This window comes from Tenebrio molitor, chromosome 1 (assembly GCF_963966145.1).
Source record: "Tenebrio molitor chromosome 1, icTenMoli1.1, whole genome shotgun sequence".
NCBI classification, from domain to species: Eukaryota; Metazoa; Arthropoda; class Insecta; order Coleoptera; family Tenebrionidae; genus Tenebrio; species Tenebrio molitor.
Genome location: NC_091046.1, coordinates 48,177,233 through 48,197,682, shown reverse-complemented (window position 1 = coordinate 48,197,682; position 20,450 = coordinate 48,177,233). Strand labels below are relative to the sequence as shown.

Below are 20,450 nucleotides of genomic sequence, written 5' to 3'. Positions count from 1 at the left end.
TCTGAATCTTTCCGCTTCAGAATCGTCACGTTACTTCGAGACTTCTCCAAGCTGGACTAGTTAGAAATAAAAGACCCTGTGTACTTATGTGTACTCTTCACATCCAAAGCGTTTCCTTTTTCCTATATTACCTACTCACCTGAAACGGAAACCCCACCATCTTTGAAGCACACTTCTTCGACTTCTCTTTAAAATTTGGACAAATCCGGAATATTTTCGCTTTAAACTCGTCACGTTTTTTCCAGAACACTAATTCGAAAATGTCAACTCGCCATTCACGGGACGTTCATTTTTCTCATTAAATTATTTGTCAAATATGCAACCAACAATTGTACATCACGTACGCGACGATTTTGACCTGGACCGCAGTGACCGCACATTCCACATGGCTCGTAGCAGACTCGTAGATTTCAGAATGCATCTTTTACTTTTGCACTGAGATTCGACGAATACCGAATGCATCACTTGCAACAAACCCGAGCGTCGTAAATCACTGTTGCTCGCTTCGCTGCGGGCCTGAACTACCCCCTAGCATCGCGGTTCCGCGGCGAAGAACAAATTTCGATAATCAACCATTCCGCTAGAAATCCCCACGTTTCCAATTGGCGAAGAATGCGGGTCCATGGAGCAATCAACCTTGCAGTACGCCAACGTCGTCCGATCTCGCGTGCGTCTTTCACCTGAAAATCCCTCCGGATCCGGCCCGAAAACCGCCCCGATTCAACCCCCGTCGAGTGCCGGAATGCGCCCCCCGCGCCCATCCCGTCACACAATCAGGCAGGTTTCGGTCCCAGTCGGTCATTCAAGGTAGTAAGTTCACAGATAGCCTCAGGTGCACACACACACATAGAGAGAGACTCACTAACGCTCGCTCACACACACCTGCCACCAGTACTGGTGCCTCACAGACAGTCGCATGTTCGTCCACCTGTTGGTTGTAAACAAAGTAGTCCGCGACACGGTGATCGTCACATGTTCCTCTCGCTGGCGATTTTCAATTGTTACGCGGCAATGAGTGCTAGTGTCCTGCTGGGATTAGCCGCATCGGTCCAGGACTCCGTCTGAGGTGAGTAGGTTCCGACGGGAACTCGGAATGTGGAAAATGCCGCGCCGCCTGATAACCTTGCCGACAAATTGGTTGAGCGGATTTTTATCGGAGGAGAAAAATGGACGCCTGAAAATTCCATCGGCGGTTAATAGATCCAGATTGGAGATTGCGTAATCGCCGATCCGCGTCCGGTTTTGCGTCTCCTCGAGCTCGGTGGCTAATTCGATTGTTTCGCATAATTAACGGGAGAATAAAATCTTATCGGGCCGATCGATTACGGCTGATTTTATTGCCGTTTGTGGTCGTATTTACGGCCACTTACCGACATACTTGCCATTCGAATTGCTAGAAAAAAACGAACAAAATGCAAAAACAATCGGCGAAAAGCGGTAAGTCCACCGTGACAAGTAGAGGTTACTCGCTTGATCCTGATCGCCGTTGAAATCACCACAACAATCCCGTCCAGGGCTGTTTGCCACCACTATTTCTCCTCCTTGACCCGGTAAATATTTTTTTCTGGCTTGGACCAGTGGGTTTCGATCAAAATAAACGACACACCCACTTTTCCGCATACGAGGGAAACGAGCTCGCACGTCAAGTAAATACCTAGTTCCCATCATCTGAAATTGATATAATGGATAATGGGCAGATAATTTCCTCTAATTGAACATAATGGAGGTTATATTCCGCGATAGTGCAAGCAAACACGCTAATTAAGCCAGCACTGTTTGAAAAAAATATATAACAAACAACTAAAAAAAACAAGCAGAATACTACGTAGGTCCTATAACTATACCTACACAGTAATAATATCAGACCCCAGTGACTCACTTTTAATTATTACAACTGAGTATTAAATAATAGGAGATTTTGTAAACCGCAACCACAATGGGTCCAGATTGTCGAAAAAATTGTAAGAAACGAAGAAAATACAAAATACAAAGAACAAAAACGTGGTTTGTAAAAAACTGAAGTAAATAAAAATTTAACCACAATTAGCGCACAGAGAAAGCTGTTTTTCTCGTATTAATTTTGAATATACCTGCTGAGAACATCTGGAAACCATATGGTTCTTCAGTTTTTAAAACTTGCCGACAATTAGATTAGATTAGATTTTTTCTTAACAACAATACAAAGTGGTAATACTATTACTGGTAATGAAAGAGAGTCATCCATTCTCGTCCAGTCTAGATTTTGTGTGTTTCTTTTCAAATTGATCGCACCGATCCAGGTCCTATCCAGGTCATCTTGGCCGAAGAATATCAATTTGGAACGCTAAAAATAGAAAAATCTGACAGTAACAAATGAAGAGTTGATAGAGGGTAAATTGAAAACTGTAAAAAAAGACGTAATCATAAGTGCAACGACATTACCGGAAGCACTTTGCAGTTTGACAGGGAGATTCCAATGAACCATAAATCAACCGTTACCACTTCCAGAAATGTCATGTATTATTTTAAAAATTTTAACGGCACACTTCTTGTCCTAAACTTACTCGGAGGATTCTCTTCTAATTAACAACCATCAGGTTGGGCAAACATCCAGACATCACAGAACAAATAAGAATTAAGTACATATTTGTGAGCCGGTGTTCGATCACGTATGGTGATACATCTGTGCGACTTTCATGTTTGTATTTGTGCTTCTGCATTTAGTTGTTGTTATACCTACCTATTTACTTGAACCTTGGATTTCGTTCAAAAAATATGATTAACCAGCAGGGAAAATGAAATCACGTCTAGGAATTGTTAAACAAAACCCGTCACAAAAATTGTGTCATAAATTGTTGCGAGTTATGCAAATGTCGGGAGATAAATTTAATGGCGAGGTGTGCCATTAGTTATTAAATCATTTCTGGGAGACTTTCCGGTAAGAATCTTTAAATTGGCAAATAAAGAATTCGAGAGCGACCAGACAATGTGAACAAACAGAAAAAAAGTGGAAGCAAATATGTAACAGATTTGTTGTGGAGAACTGGAGAGGGACATGAAATTGGAATTTCTCGTTTCACAAAGGAAATATGACACCTGAAGGAGTTTTAGATGTCGAGAGAAAGCATTGTCGATTATCTAGATGCGAGTTGGGATGCATTTTTGCAATTTCACGCCCAGACGCGACAATTTATCGGAGATAAGTCCACAAATAAGCAACAAAAATTTCCAGTAGAACCAGCCTTGAGCGTCGCCACAATGTATTCGGGTGTCCGGTATTCTCTTTCCAGTGTTGCTACAAAATTTTCAATTATGGTAATAATCCTGTCCGGCGGCGTCCGAAGACGAGCCTCGGCAATTTATTTACTCGAAAAGCTAAGCTTCCATTTTGAATTCCAGCCAAACCGCAGCCTTTGCGGCGATGAAGCACGGCCGTTAAGCTGAGAGGAACGACAAAAATGGCCCCGCATTCTCGCACCTTCTGGCTGGTGGTGGCGTTCGGCGCCGGAGCGGCGCGCGCCCAGGACGGGGGCGCCTGCTACGGCGGCGGATCCGTCGCCCTCGCCATCATCCTGTCCGTCGTCTTCACGGCCCTCGCCCTCGCCGCGCTCTACGTCCTCTGGAGGAAGTACAGGAAACGGAAAGGTAAGCCGAACCGGTATGGGGTTTTCGTCGGCCGACGATGAGATTAGAGAGCAATTACGCTGCAATTATCGGTATGTGAGTCAGTGGAACGACCGCCGTGACTTTTCCTTTGAGGTTGCTGCGTCTTTCACCTCCAGACCTCGTTACACGACGATCGTGGAAATCTCGACGTCCAATGAAAAATTCGTCACGAGTGACGTTTGCGCCGACGCAGCCAATCGCTGCCTCAGGATTCCACCATGTGACACGTTAACCTAACCTCACAACTTGTTTACGTGTTTAAATTGTTCGCCGATTAAAGTAGGACGCGGACAAATGAATCCGACAAATTCACGTCGATTTACAAGTTTATCTGGGCGTTTCCTCCAAACATTAAAATGTATCTGTGCATGTAGGTTAGGTACATCCACTGAAACAATGTCACCGAGCAAACAATGATAATACAGTCATTTTTACACTCCACTCACGAAATCCCTCAATGTCCTATAAGATAGGTAAACTCCGTACGGTGATAGATTGTACGTTTTTAAATTCTAGTTCCAAAACATAAAGCAGTGAAAAATACTAAACTCTCCATCTCAATTGTTTCACGTTAGGTATGTAGAAAACCGTTGTATCCCTGCAGATTCATTCCCGCCACACTATTCTCTGGGTCTGTCTTCTGTCAATAAACGTACCTACAATAGGTATATCAGAGTACGGAGTATACTCAGATTTCTGATGCTGAAATTTATCGAAAATTTGTCGAAATCTGTCAATTCCATAGAATTTTGACACTTCTATAATAGTGTTGACAGCCGTACAATACAAAACAATAGTAATTTATGCAACGAGTTTCTGTGTAAATTGGGCTTTTCTAATTGCCCGAGGGACAAGATTAAAAGACGAGCGTAGCGAGGGTTTTAAAGCCTCGAGGGCAATTATAAAAGTCCAATTTACCCAGAAACGAGTTGCATACAAAATTTTATTGTTTGAAACGACGCCCCTGAAGCTTCCAAATCTTTTAAAAATGGCTTCGCATTTGTTTTTGACAGTTTTGACAAACTTTTCAAGACCTGTCATAAATGTGACGTTGATGAATGTGTTGTCTAGGGCAACGGTTCGTTATCTGCTCATTTTGCTTTAGGGTAGTTAAGAGGCAGTTTACAAAGGAGAAAAATGAGAATTTATGACAGTTGAAAACAATAAAATTAATTTAACGATTTGTATGAAATTCTTAAAATAATAAAAGCTCATTATGTCATTGCTACTTCGCCTTTATTTGGTCAACGAAAACAACAAGACTAACGCTAAGGTTGTGAATTTAAAACTGTTAGATATGACTATTACAGTTGGTTGCAAAAAAAACTGGAAACGAAAATTTTCCTATAGTTGGGACGACGAACAGATATACCGGGTGATCAAGAAGGACTGTTTAAGTTGGCAATACAATTAAGAACATTTTTTTATTCGGCTATTTACAACACTGCAACCGGATATGTTTTGTGGGTTTATTTGACAGATATCTGAGTATCTGACGTAGCATTAATAACAACAAAATGGTAAGTTATGAGAGTAAAAATTAACGACAAAAAGAATTCGGAATAATACCTAACCTAAAAATGAACTAAAGGAAATGCTCGAAGTGCTCCCCATTTTGCTCTAAACATAAATTAACACTTCTCTCGAACGATTAATTTGAAATATCAAATTTGACTTGTCACTGATGCGGCTGTCAGTGTCAAGCCCTCATCAACCGGAAGTCACTTCAGTTGTACCATTTAAAAATAAAATTCAGCATTACCAACTTAAACAGTCCTTCTTGATCACCCCGTAGTAATAAAACCGCCCCCTAGTGCCCGCGTATTTTAAACAGCAGCTTCCAATTGGCTTATTCAAAACATGAACATATTTTTAAACGCTTGATGTACATCCACAAAAATTACTTGATGGCATCTCATTAGTTTTAAAGACGCTTCGTCAGTTTGACCACGTGTTCATGTTTGGAGAAGATGTGCACGTCATGAATGCAACATTTTTCTCAGTCTATCAACTATATCACATTCTTATGTAAATGACAAATGGCAAAGAACCTGCCTTATTGTGAAACAGGCTTCGGCGTATACCTATCGTTCTCCACAACTAACGCCACATCCCTTTTTTTTTATTACTATATCTGTTCGTTGTCCCAACTACGAGTATAATGTAAATTTGGTTTGGTCCATTTTTGTCAATTAATTGTCTACTTGACATCTTGACAATATAGTTTGTTTCCATATTATATGCAGTGACGTCACGGCTGAATGAAGAAGTCGACATACCGTTCGTTCGTATTTCTATTTGACAGCAATACATAATTTCTGCGCATTGTCGAAATAGATATTTATGCATTAAGGGAGATATGAACATGATTTTTCCCTAAGGTTGACGTGGTTATAATCCGAGGGCCTTTGGCCCGAGGAATTATAAGTCAACCGAGGGGAAAAACATGAATATCTCCCGTGGTGCATACAATATTTTATTTTTTAGTCTCTCTACGTAAAAGTTAAAATTTTATTAAAAATATTTAGCAGGGAAGATTGCGTGAATATGTGGTTGCTATAGTTTCGTTCTCATGAGTTTGTTGCCAACAATGTGGAGGGCAAAAAAATTTGACAAATCCCAAGAGAGATATGAGTTGTTTTTCACAATCTGTATCTATGACGAAAAGAAACAATATCGTGTTACTAAAAAATAAATTATAGTGTCGTATGATCAAAAAGTCTTTGGATCGCGATAGCAATGAAATGTAAAGACCATCTGTAGAATTATTTACTTCTTCTGCCCGTAGTTTTTATTGTACTTCAAAGTAGCGCTAATCTGTCACGGAACTCATTTAAACATAAACTAGACAAATAAACCCAATTACCATTTTCACCACGATCTCCATTACTGTAGTATGATTTAATAATAAAAAAATTTTTCACGATCGGGAGTAGAAATCAACTTTTCGGATGTCAACATCGTGACAGAAGTAGAGCATTTTCTCCCTAGGGAGCAAATATTTGCTCCCTAGGGAGTTTTCATTTTTTTGACAGTTGTGACAAAAATCTAATGGGAGTTTTCATTTTTTTTGACTGTTGTGACAAAAATCTAATTGTGTTGTCAAGGCAACTACTAATTCCATTAAATTCATCGAAAGATGACAACTCATTTGTCATCATTTTTTATTCTTAAAATTTGAGATTTTTGTGCTGTTTCTACTCCCTACCGTGAAAAAAATAGTATATATACTTCTGGAGAGAATGCTCATTTTTCCCTCGGTGCTTTGTAGCCCTCGGGCTTCGCCCTCTGGCTACAAACTGCACCTTAGGAAAAATCATGCATTTCTCTCCCTCAATATATAATATACTATTATGTTCTCTTTGAAATAGGTATTTTGAATTATAAACCTGCTAACTTGAAAGTTGTCAAGTAAATGTCAAAAATAATTGAAATAAATAATTTCATAGATAGCTTGTTAATCCCACGGCGACTCTGATCCAAAGACTTTTTGATCATACGATATTTTCTAGTGTTGGGCATGCTCGATATATTTCGATAATCGAAATAATCGCTTTGAATAATCCAAATATCATTCGTCTTTCCAATTATTATATGATGCGCATGCGCAGTTTTCCATTTATCTTACGCCGCACCAAGTCCGACGAACGTCAACAGTTCTATGTTACTCAGATCATACGGTTCAGAGTGAGATGCATAAAGCGACCATCTTAATAGCGAACGTAGCAGAGCCAACGAACTTGTTTGACATGACTATACCTATCAAATTTTTTAAAATGTCATTGAATTTTGACGTTAATTCTAACCTATCTCTCATAAGAAGGTTTCACGCTATGGAAAAATTGTAAAAATGTGTCAATTTTATTCTGGCAGTTTCCGTTTTTTTTATAACCAACTGTACATAGATTAATTTCACAAAAAAAATTGACTATAACCAAGGCGCAGTAATACCTACCTTTTTTACGCGTAGTGACGCTTCTGTAGAAGAATGTGATTACGAGTATGTACAAATTACAAGTAATTAATGAATAAAAATTGTTTAATTTTTTTCATAATATTCAAATTAATTTCATTTGCTCAAGCATTTGGCACTTGCTTACTCTGTGACGTTGTGTGACATTTGGTGACGCTTGCCTTGCGTAGTGCTAATTAGGCATAATAAAATTATCAAAGTAGGTAGAAAGATATTTATTTTTACGATAAAATCAAATAATTAGAATTTTCTAGTGTCGGGATTTAATTCCGGTTTAAGAATCACCGTTTGTAACATCGTAATCGATTCGTTTGTCTTTGACTTTGACGGACAATCTAGAGTAGGTACACTTCGCCATAAGTTCGAAGCGACTCCTTGAAGCGGCATATCCAAATACCGGGTGATCATTTTAACTCCTTACTATAAATAATGAACGCACGCAACAAGCAAGTATAGACACGGTTTTAGACTTTGACTTATTGAGGCTTACATTGTGGTAGGCTTAGTAGGTTTTACAACACGACAACACCTGTCAGTCAAATAAATCAGTACCTATTGCCTACTGGAGATGTAAGCAAGCTCAGACGTGACTTCCAGCCTGCATAGCCTGTTCGATTTTAACATTTTTCTCGGTGGCGGTGCAGTTTTTCCGTAAGTTTGGGGTCGGTCGGAATGTGACAATCCATTCGGGCGGAAATGACAACAAACTGAAAATATTTGTACACTGTGGGACCGACACTCATCCGAACGAGACAAACACTTGCGACATTTGCGATGACTAAATCGGGGTTGGCTCTTCCTACGTCCGATGTTTACATAATCGGTGGGCTGAAGCTCATGTTTCTCTAATTCCTTGTCCTGCGAACAATGCCAGCGGAATCCTTACATAACCGCCGACTTATTCAAATCAGTTGCAGATGAGGCCCCGGCGACCGTCGAAAATTCGCTAATTGATCGAACCGGGCGCAATTAACGCGCCCATAACGGCCCCTTCGTGGGACCATCCGTCGTCTTTGCGCAACACCTGATACACATAGTCACATACTTCCCGACGAGACAACGTCGTCAAAAGATTAATCTGGATTCTAGTGGTCGGTGATTAGCGTTGAATTTAGGGGTCAAACTGTGACCAAAAGTTGGCCAGTGACAGCTCCGGGCTCCCAGGGGGTTTTTCGGGGCAGAGGGCGTGGGTTCGGATTTTTAAAAAATGGGCGCCAGGCAGCTATTGTCTTGAGCTGGTTGTTGCTTGTCCAGCTGCCGGGACAAGTGCTCAGATCTTACTCGTCGAAGGTAAGTAAAAGCAAACGCTTTCTGATCGTTAAACAAATTTTGGTTTATTCGGTTACTGCAAAATTATCCACAGAACAGTATTTGGTGGTTCGGTACTGGTTCACACGAATGCGATAATGGTTCGCTTGTAACTACTAGATGAAAATTGAAAGATGCGGAACCAGTACTTTTTGGTGGCCTTAATATCTACTTTGGTCGTAACCAGAAAAGCTTTTCTTTCACATGTGACCGAATCTTAAACTAAACATGATATTCTTCGACGAAATAAAAGATGTTTTGATTCCTGATGAGGAACCTCCCGAACTTAGACTTCCTTCTGATCGAGCTAATTATTAAATGTAAACTTAATGAAACCCAAGGTCAAGATTGGGGTGTCACCTTGACAAAAAGTTAAAATTGATCCTGATAGGAAAGTTTAAATCGGTGAAGTTCCGAAACGTTAAATTTGACTGAAATTTCTTTAAGTTGACACTGGAGATTGAATGAAAAGGTTCTTACAAAAAAATTCTAAACATTTGCAAAGTTTCAAAAAAATTTAGTGAACATACAAAAATTATGAAAGCGAGAAGCGAGAAATTCGAGGCGTTCCTAAATTTTGCAATGCCGCGGTAAAAAAATATGGCGACTTAGCTTTATGACGGGTCTGTTGTCTCCTCGAATAGCGTCCTTTTGACTTGCGGTGTGACCTTGGCGATACGGTGCTCAAAATAAACGATCGCCTCTGCGAACGATGTTCTCCAAAATGGTCGCCTCTGCGAACGATCTGGCTACGAATCGCCCTGCGAACGATCTGGCTACGAATCGCCCTGCGAACGATCTGGCTACGAATCGCCCTGCGAACGATCCCTTTCAGCGAAAAAGGGGGTTCTTGGCGCTAAATCGAAGTCCTTCCGGCACTCCTTTACTCAAAAATTTTCGGTACTCTAAAGTTGCGATACGGTACTGGATCAATTCATCCAAACGGGATTGACTCTAAACTGGATCGAACCACCCCTAATACATGGTCTTAGTGAAATGAATTCAAAATTGAACGATAATTACCTCTATAGTGCGAGGGGTCACTCGACCACGAACTCTAAAAGGCGCTTCGCTGGCGTCGCTTCGACGGCTCTCGACGAAGTGTCCGACTTCCGCATTTTTAATCTCGGTACCGCAGTCCCATAAATCGCGAAAATCGTCACGCGCGCGATTCTCGACCTTATTCAGTTGTGCTATAAGGCGGGCTGCGCTTGCGTGGTACTGCGCAATCAAAAATGTGCATTTCCGGTGGTACTACACGTGCGCGTGTCATGACAGGTGGACCGTCATGGCGTCGGTTTGTTTACCTCGAAATTATACCGAGCGGGAGAATTCAGATTTTGGACGGTATTGTGTCGGTAAGTCGTGCACGTCTATCCTGATGTTAATTGCCGTAACTCGCAGGTCAAAAAAAGGACAGGAAGAAAGATGGGGTTGAAAAGAAGGAGATGACTTTCCGGCAAGTTACTAAAGAGGAAAAGGGACCCAACATTGCCGTACGGTCACCTATCGCTGAGAAGAGAAGAAGAGAAAGTGAAGAGAAAGAGAAAGTGAAAGTGGGGTTCTGAAAGATAGGTTGCAGCTCGCCAACCTAGAGGCGTGAGGCCACCTCAGCCTGACATTTGCGGGGGTAACATGTGTTCTTCCAGCCCCCCCGTGGTGGCTGGCACAAATGACTCTAAATTGAAACTTTCCGCTTCCGGAATGAGCGACGTAAAAAACTTGAAGGCAGGGTGGGCGCGTCGCGTTGCCAAATGCCGTGCGTTAACTGCTAGTTCCGGGTCTTCGAACTGCGATCTATTAGCCCCGCGAGCATAAGTAGGACCTCGTGGCCTCCTACTCCGGCCAATCGCCATTGTGGCGTTTCGTAACGCTACACTACCCCCCTCCTCAAAAAGAAAAAGGAAAAGGTAACTCAGTTGCCTTTTACTTTTTACAAAAAAACGAAGATGAAGTCTTCACAAAAAAAAACGTCAAAATTTGATCACTGGAAAAGTTTTGGTTTCGCCACGAAAATGGCTTGTCGATATCTGCGCGTATCAAACGATTGAAAACTGAATCTCAATGTCAATTAGTACTTGAGTACTGCGGTATGATGTAAGTCAAGTCCGGTTAAATGTCATAATTTGGGGTTCTTAAATAAACTTTTCCTGAACAAACTCCACGGTAAAATTTTACTGTCGTCAACATTCCAAGGGAGGACAAAAGAATTAATCGAAAAATTGAACGGTACGAAAAAGTGAAATGCAAAGCTCGCTACGGTTCTTCGGCTTCTGCCAGAGATCCTCTGAATTCTTTCAAATCTTTCATGTGCCAAACACCTAGATCTGCGCGGTTCTCATCTTCGAGAGCGTACGCGAGTTTCGATAGTTTTCTCGTTATCGTGCACAGCACGTAGCGTGGCGCTAATTTTTGCGCAAAGTCTTTCGCAGCGCTGGAAAGTACTTTGTTGCGTTTCCAAACTTTGTCGCCTACAAAAAATTCAGCGTCGCGCTTCCGAAGATTGTACGAGCGTTCGTTGCGTTCGTGCGCTTTGTGAAGGTGCTGGGTTACATCCTGCAAGATGGTCTTGAGGTGTTCTAAATTTTTCGCGTGATCTTCGCGATCAGCTGTCGTCAAGGTTTCCGGATTTTCCGCTACTTTGCCGTAAAATTCACCGGTACAGGGTACTACCCTACCAAAATTGAGAAATGCTGGACTGAATCCGGTTACTTCGTTGACCGCTGTGCGAATCGCGTACCCGATCTTTGCCACCTCGGCATCCCACTTTTTGTGAGCGCCTTTGACGTAACTTCGTATGGCAGTGCCAACTGTGCGGTTGTATCGCTCCACAGGGTTGCTCTGAGGGTGATACTTGGCTGTGAACCAGATCTTTTGAACTTTGTAGTTCTCGCAAGTCTTTACAAATTCGTTTCCGACAAACTGCTTGCCGTTATCGACCAAAATGAATTGCGGTACACCATACACAAGAAAAATTCCGTTCTCGATACATTCTGTAACTTTTGAGCTCGTAGCTTTTCGTAACGGAAATAGTACAACGTACTTCGTGAACCAATCTACGATCACTAAGAGATACGAATATCCTTTCGTGGACGTCGGTAATGGACCAATCAAATCAACGGAAATCATTTGCCACGGAAACTGAACCTTTTTTTCTTTTCCCATAAGCCCTGCGCGAGCGGTGTTCGGTGCTTTTTGCTCATTGCAAACCTTGCAGTTTCGAACGTAACGAATGACGGAACGACGCATTTTCGGCCAAAAGTGATTGATGGATAACCTTGAAAGTGTCTTGTAGTACCCGAAATGAGCTGATGTCGGTGCATCATGACATGATTCTAAAATTTTTGTTCTTTGATTTCGCGGTACTAAAAGCTTCCACTCCGGGACGTTGCCGGGTAGTACAATTTTGTTCGGTACGAATCGATACACGAGACCGTTCTCGACTTTCCATGATGGATTTCTTTGAGGATTGGCGATTATGTTGTCGCGAAGTCGCGTGTACGACTCGTCCAAATCATTCAAGTTCACGCCGAGAAAGCTGTCAATGTCTACCGCAGCAATTTCTGCAGGTAGTCTCGATAGTGCGTCCGGTACTACATTGAGCTTGCCCTTACGATGGACCAAATCGAATGAAAATTGATTGAGCTTGACACTCCATCGCGCTAACTTGCCTGCTGGGTCCTTCATTCGGTTTAACCAGAGCAATGAATAATGGTCCGTCACGATCGTGAAATGGGTGCCCTCAACGTAAGGTCTGAACTTTTCCAACGCGAACAAAACGGCTAAACATTCTCGTTCCGTAACGCTATAATTTCGCTCGGCTTTTGTTAGCGAACGGCTGGCGTACGCGATCACTCTCTCATCTCCGTCTAAATCTTGCGTTAAAACTGCTCCTAGACCGGTGTTTGAAGCGTCAGTTTGGATCACGAAAGGTTTCGAGAAATCAGGACTTGACAATACGGGTGCTGAAACAAGTGCATCCTTGATTTTCTGAAAAGCTTCCTGAGCTTCAGGAGTCCACTCCGTTTTCTGTCGCTTTCGCTTTCCGGTAAGTAACGCGTTTATCGGGGACATGAGGGTCGAAAAATGAGGGATGAAACGCCTATACCAAGAACACATGCCTACGAAACGTTTGATTTCGGTACTAGTCTTCGGGACTGGATAGCTCACCATGGCCGCTACTTTGTCTGGATCGGTACCTAGACCATGTTCATCGACAATGAAACCCAAATATTTCAAACTTGAGCGGAAAAGTTGACACTTTTTCGCATTCACGGTGAGTTTCGCGTCTCGAAGACGTCGTATCACCTCCCTCAAAACTTGTACGTGTTTCTCGAATGTCGGGGCGATAATGATTAGATCGTCCAGGTAAACAAAGACGTGAGGTTCTAGTTCAGGTCCGAAAATTCTGTCCATGAGACACTGCTGCCTCTGGGCTGCGTTTGTCAGTCCGAACGGTAATACGTTAAAATGAAAAAGACCTCTGCCGGGAATCGCAAAAGCTGTCTTCGGTCTAGACTCTGAATCTAACGGGATTTGCCAAAAAGCGTTCTTGAGATCGATCGAACTGATGTACTTTGCTCCTCGCAACATACTGAGAATCCTGTCGACACGCGGTAATGGGTAACTGTCACGTTTTGTCACGGCATTGAGCCTGCGACCGTCAAAGCAAAGTCGGTATTCACCGGAAGATTTCTTTACTAACAAAATTGGAGAAGACCACGGACTGTCAGAAGGCGATATGACATTGTTCTCGAGCATGCGGTCAATTTCTTTGTTGACTTCCGCAAGCATGTACGGAGACCACCAATACGGACGTTGTTTGATCGGCAATGCTTCTCCCGTGTCGATTGTGACTGTCATTTTGTGTGTCCTCCCTAACTTTCCGTCGTTGCTCAACAAATCTAAATTTTTCCGGATGATCTCGGTGATCTCATGCCGATCCGCGCCACACTCCGTCACCGCGTCACATTCTGGTACTCTTACGATATCCGACGCAACTTCAATTTTGTGACCCGCGAAATCTATCTTGAGTCCGAATAATCTACAAAAGTCGCACCCTAATATGACGCTATGCTGAAGATCTGGCACGTAGTAGACACGAATTCGCCGTCTCGACGAGTCTAACACTGCTTCTAGTTCGATAGCTTTGGTTACCGGATGTTGTTTTCCGTCGGCAGTTCTGATGGTTTTTAGCCGAGATGGGAAAGTTTTTCCACCTGCGCGAAAATGAATTAAATCGGCTCCTTTTCCACCAACTATAGTGCAATTCGAACCGGAATCCACGAGTCCTTCAGTTTCCTTATTGTTTAGACGCAGTCTGATAAATGGCCTATTGTCATTGGTTTTGCTGACGAAAATGGAAGCGGAATTTGCCCGAGAAGGCTTGCAAAACTCTTTGACTTCGTCTAACCAAGCGTTCCACTGGGTGTCCGTACGTTTCGCGATGATCGATGCGTTTACATCGGCCTTGGGATGTTTTAGGAACGTAGCACGGCCGCAAGTCTGCCGCGTCCCTACTGCGCGTTTCCCGACGGATTACACTTTTTGCAGGTCGCCAAGGTGACGTCTGGCTCCCCACAACGGTAGCAAAACTGCTTTCTTTTCAGTCGACAGTTCATGAACGAATGATTCGGCTGTTGACAATTCCAGCACTTGAACGACCTGGAGGACGAACTCGCGGGTTCACTCCGTCTGGCTGAATTGCCTGAGGGTTCCTTCACGACGATGGCGCGTGGACTCGCTTTCGCGGGTTCGCTCGCCCGAACATATGCCAACTCTGGCTCCAACACGCAAGATGACTTGGGTGCAGCGCGATGTTTCTGCCGCAAAGCCGATAACTCCTCCACTTTTTTGCACAACTTAATCAACTCCGGTACGGTGACAACTTCGGTGATGCTAAGCTGGTTAAGGTAACATGGAAGCAAATTCCTCCGAATCGTCTTTACCTTGGTTATCTCCGCCGGTGGTCGACTAAGTCTAGCAAAAAGCGTCTCCATAACCGCAACGTAAATGGTTATCGACTCGCTTTTGCCCTGAAGCCTGCCCTTGATTTCGTCCCACAACAATTCATCGAAATCCGGTGGAAGAAATTCCTGTTTCAACAACTGAACCACTTCGTCCCAATCGCTCAATCTGCTCCGAACAGAACGATACCAAATCAGCGCTTTGCCGCTAAAGAGATCAATGGCCGCGTTAAAAAGGTCCCTGTTGGTTGCGTTTCGCGCTACCGACAGTTCCTCTACCCGTTCCAAGAACTGGTTCACCGTCATTCCATTTTCCTCCCCGTTGAAAGATACGCCCCAGGTGTGAATTGGCACTAGTTTCGGTTCCGGAGATCTCGCGTGAGGGTGCACGTAAATGGGAGTAGTCGCGACGACTGGTGGCGCTTCCACCGTAACCGGGCTCGCTTCTGCTGCCTTGTCGTGAAGATCAGCTTCGAGCAACAAACATGTCGCGTACGCCTCATTTCTATACTCCGCATCTCGCTCGCGTCTCATTCGCCGAATGCGAAATGAAAGGTGCGTTAGACGGGTCTTCAACCGTTTGAAGATCATGTCTTCCGCCGTTCCTTCAAATTCTGTCAAAATCGTGCGTATGCTCTCAAGGGTGTCCTCAATGGCCTGGACCTCGGTGTCGTGATCATACTCTGCGTCATGAAGTGACAGAAAGTATTCGTCCGGTCGACCTAGTTCTTTGGACAGAGCTCTCGCTAACAGTTTCCTCTTATCGTCCTGGTTTCGGCTAGTCGTGATGCCGCGTATACGCAATTCATACGTCAGCTCGTCAGCTAGTAAATGCTTGACCTTGAATTGTTCGTCCATTTTGACGAAGACTCACCGCGATTCCACGGGTCGGTAACGCAATAAAAACGCCGGTCAAAACACTACCAAAAAACAGCGCGCAACACGATAGTCGATTCCGAGAAAAGGTTTTTGTCGTCGAGGGTACAAGATAAGACCGCTACTCAAACAATGAATTCGCCGCTAAATTTCCGCTTCTCATTAACACACAATCAAAAAATTCAACTTTCAATAAACCTTTACCAACTCCCTTTGCTCCGATTGAAAAAAGTGACTGAGCCTCAATGAAGATGAACGATAAACGAAAATTTGTGGTTGCTCCAAAAAATCGAGCCCCACGTTCTGGGCGTCAAAATTTGTGTGACCAAAAGTTGGCCAGTGACAGCTCCGGGCTCCCAGGGGGTTTTTCGGGGCAGAGGGCGTGGGTTCGGATTTTTAAAAAATGGGCGCCAGGCAGCTATTGTCTTGAGCTGGTTGTTGCTTGTCCAGCTGCCGGGACAAGTGCTCAGATCTTACTCGTCGAAGGTAAGTAAAAGCAAACGCTTTCTGATCGTTAAACAAATTTTGGTTTATTCGGTTACTGCAAAATTATCCACAGAACAGTATTTGGTGGTTCGGTACTGGTTCACACGAATGCGATAATGGTTCGCTTGTAACTACTAGATGAAAATTGAAAGATGCGGAACCAGTACTTTTTGGTGGCCTTAATATCTACTTTGGTCGTAACCAGAAAAGCTTTTCTTTCACATGTGACCGAATCTTAAACTAAACATGATATTCTTCGACGAAATAAAAGATGTTTTGATTCCTGATGAGGAACCTCCCGAACTTAGACTTCCTTCTGATCGAGCTAATTATTAAATGTAAACTTAATGAAACCCAAGGTCAAGATTGGGGTGTCACCTTGACAAAAAGTTAAAATTGATCCTGATAGGAAAGTTTAAATCGGTGAAGTTCCGAAACGTTAAATTTGACTGAAATTTCTTTAAGTTGACACTGGAGATTGAATGAAAAGGTTCTTACAAAAAAATTCTAAACATTTGCAAAGTTTCAAAAAAATTTAGTGAACATACAAAAATTATGAAAGCGAGAAGCGAGAAATTCGAGGCGTTCCTAAATTTTGCAATGCCGCGGTAAAAAAATATGGCGACTTAGCTTTATGACGGGTCTGTTGTCTCCTCGAATAGCGTCCTTTTGACTTGCGGTGTGACCTTGGCGATACGGTGCTCAAAATAAACGATCGCCTCTGCGAACGATGTTCTCCAAAATGGTCGCCTCTGCGAACGATCTGGCTACGAATCGCCCTGCGAACGATCTGGCTACGAATCGCCCTGCGAACGATCTGGCTACGAATCGCCCTGCGAACGATCCCTTTCAGCGAAAAAGGGGGTTCTTGGCGCTAAATCGAAGTCCTTCCGGCACTCCTTTACTCAAAAATTTTCGGTACTCTAAAGTTGCGATACGGTACTGGATCAATTCATCCAAACGGGATTGACTCTAAACTGGATCGAACCACCCCTAATACATGGTCTTAGTGAAATGAATTCAAAATTGAACGATAATTACCTCTATAGTGCGAGGGGTCACTCGACCACGAACTCTAAAAGGCGCTTCGCTGGCGTCGCTTCGACGGCTCTCGACGAAGTGTCCGACTTCCGCATTTTTAATCTCGGTACCGCAGTCCCATAAATCGCGAAAATCGTCACGCGCGCGATTCTCGACCTTATTCAGTTGTGCTATAAGGCGGGCTGCGCTTGCGTGGTACTGCGCAATCAAAAATGTGCATTTCCGGTGGTACTACACGTGCGCGTGTCATGACAGGTGGACCGTCATGGCGTCGGTTTGTTTACCTCGAAATTATACCGAGCGGGAGAATTCAGATTTTGGACGGTATTGTGTCGGTAAGTCGTGCACGTCTATCCTGATGTTAATTGCCGTAACTCGCAGGTCAAAAAAAGGACAGGAAGAAAGATGGGGTTGAAAAGAAGGAGATGACTTTCCGGCAAGTTACTAAAGAGGAAAAGGGACCCAACATTGCCGTACGGTCACCTATCGCTGAGAAGAGAAGAAGAGAAAGTGAAGAGAAAGAGAAAGTGAAAGTGGGGTTCTGAAAGATAGGTTGCAGCTCGCCAACCTAGAGGCGTGAGGCCACCTCAGCCTGACATTTGCGGGGGTAACATGTGTTCTTCCAGCCCCCCCGTGGTGGCTGGCACAAATGACTCTAAATTGAAACTTTCCGCTTCCGGAATGAGCGACGTAAAAAACTTGAAGGCAGGGTGGGCGCGTCGCGTTGCCAAATGCCGTGCGTTAACTGCTAGTTCCGGGTCTTCGAACTGCGATCTATTAGCCCCGCGAGCATAAGTAGGACCTCGTGGCCTCCTACTCCGGCCAATCGCCATTGTGGCGTTTCGTAACGCTACAAAACCGCAGGCGGAATCCAGAATTATCGCCGAACGAGTGGCGTAACGCTAGACAAACATTACAATAGGTGTTTGCCCAGCTCGTTATTATCGCTTACAACAATAAAATAAAAAGGTAAACACTTTTGAAAGTTGTTTGTTGTGCTTGGCCTGGTTGCCGGATCGGGGATGTGGGCAATTCCTAAACCATGGCAGTGCCGCATTGTTTCTGGAAAAATGCAACCTCGATAAACTCTATTATTAATACATATTATTATCGTAAATTATCTCTGATGTTTAACTTTTACGGCATCTCGTTTATAAGATTTCACACCAAACGCTCAATGCAGGCGATCTGGACTCACACTTTTCAATCGACAACAAAGAACTCGCAAATCTCTAAGACGTGAACAATTATTATTAGAATCACGTCGCTACTCGATCCGCCCGTGACAAGTCACAACTGTCATATCGCCCCCTCGTGTCTACCAGTTTGCACACGGAACACGAGTACCTATACTTGGGCCAACCAACAGATATAGTAATAAAACCGCCCCCTAGTGCCCGCGTATTTTAAATAGCAGTTTCCAATTGGCTTATTCAAAACGTGTGGAGATTTTCGAAAGCCTGATGTACATCCACAAAAATTACTTGACGGCATCCGGCATCTCATTTGTTTTAACCTCGCTTCGAGAGTTTGACCACGTGTTTATGTTTGTTTGTTTTCCTTGGCATTTTTCGATTTGTATTACAAAATAGTTTTTTTTCAAGACTTATAAGAACGACAAATGGCAAAGAACCTGCTTCATTGTGAAACAGGCTTCGGCGTATATCGTTCTACGCAACTAGGCCACATCCCCTTTTTTTTATTACCATATCTGTTGGTTGGCCCAAGTATAGGTAGGTATACTCCGTACTCTCATAGATTGCACGTTTTTTGACAGAAGACAGACACAGAAACTGGTTTGGCGGGAATTAATCTGCAGGGATACAACGGTTTTCTACATAACGTGAAACAATTGAGATGGAGAGTTTAGTATTTTTCATTGGTTTATGTTTTGGAACTAGAATTTAAAAACGTGCAATCTATCACCGTACGGAGTATATACGTATACTGCAGTATACTGCTGTATACAGTATTTACCGTTGCACAAATTGATAATATAAACCAATAACCATCGTCCATACGACCGGAAACGGAAGTCGAACACAGCGGAGTTAAGAATTTATCAATTGGACCGCATACTTTGCCCACTTTTTTTTTTCGAACAACAAAAATGAGTAATTCCAAATGACATACAGCGTTCAACGGTCCCTGCCTTCGCATTATGTATTAATACATTTTATAAGTACATATAATTAGATTTGACTCTTTTGTGACAAGCGCCAACGTGTTATTGCTTCACTTAATGCGGCTATAATCCATCTCAATTCATTAAGAAATGCGCAAAAAAAAACTTCCATGTCTGTTGCTTTCTACTCACTGATTCTTCAACGCTAATACGAACACCGACAGCCCCCCCGCTAAATTGTCGTTGCAATACAATATTAAAAACTAAAATTGTCAATTAAACGCCATAATTGTCATTTATTAGTCTGATTGGATTTTAATTTGACGGTAAAAGCCATCTAAAAAGTTAACTGTTATTTGAGACGAAATATACTCCGAATTATTTTGCCACCCTGTATATTATACGCGTAGATATCTACGTCACTTCGACATTTAATACAGATAGGAAATAGTTTTGAGAAATAGTGAAATACAATTGACAAAAGAGGAAAACCAAAAGAAAAACACTGTATAGTAGCCGTAGATCGTACCGCATCATATTGTTACCGTACGAAATTTCGCCAACATTTATCTTATATGGATTCGGAATGGTTACGAAAATGGCCTTGAAGCCGTAACAAATAGCCAATCAGAAAGCAGAATATGAAAGTGGGGTGACAGTGCGACAGTGGTTAAAGAAATAAATTGTGGGCTGTTCCACTGCCGAAATTCCCACTATGTCAGTGCGACGTTATGGTCACTATAATTAGCAAGGCCTTTTTGCGGCGACGTGGCATGGTTCGAGATACGGAAGCGTTCCGGTCACTATAATCTAAAGGTAGTTTGACACGATACTAAATTTTGTAGAAAATGAGAGAGACCCTCGATCAGGACCAATGAACGATCAGGATCATAGTCTGTCTTTGTCAGATCCTGATAGTTCATTGGTCCTCCCTCATTTTCTAACAAATTTCCAACAAAATTTAGCATCGTGTCAAACAAGCTTTAGCTTTACTGTGGCCACGTTATTTGAAATCACATGAATCTCAAGC

At 42.9% G+C, this 20,450-nt stretch overlaps 1 protein-coding gene across 1 annotated transcript in view; it reads left to right on the top strand.

The window, feature by feature from the left end:
* The first annotated feature begins 887 nt into the window (after nt 1-887).
* LOC138141178 (FK506-binding protein 5-like) overlaps nt 888-20,450 on the top strand; it is a 35,199-nt gene continuing 15,636 nt past the window's right edge. The window contains exons 1-2 of the mRNA XM_069061858.1: nt 888-1,066; nt 3,379-3,624. Of these exons, the coding sequence (XP_068917959.1) occupies nt 3,438-3,624 (187 nt within the window). The 5' untranslated portion in view covers nt 888-1,066; nt 3,379-3,437. The remainder of the gene's footprint in view (nt 1,067-3,378; nt 3,625-20,450) is intronic.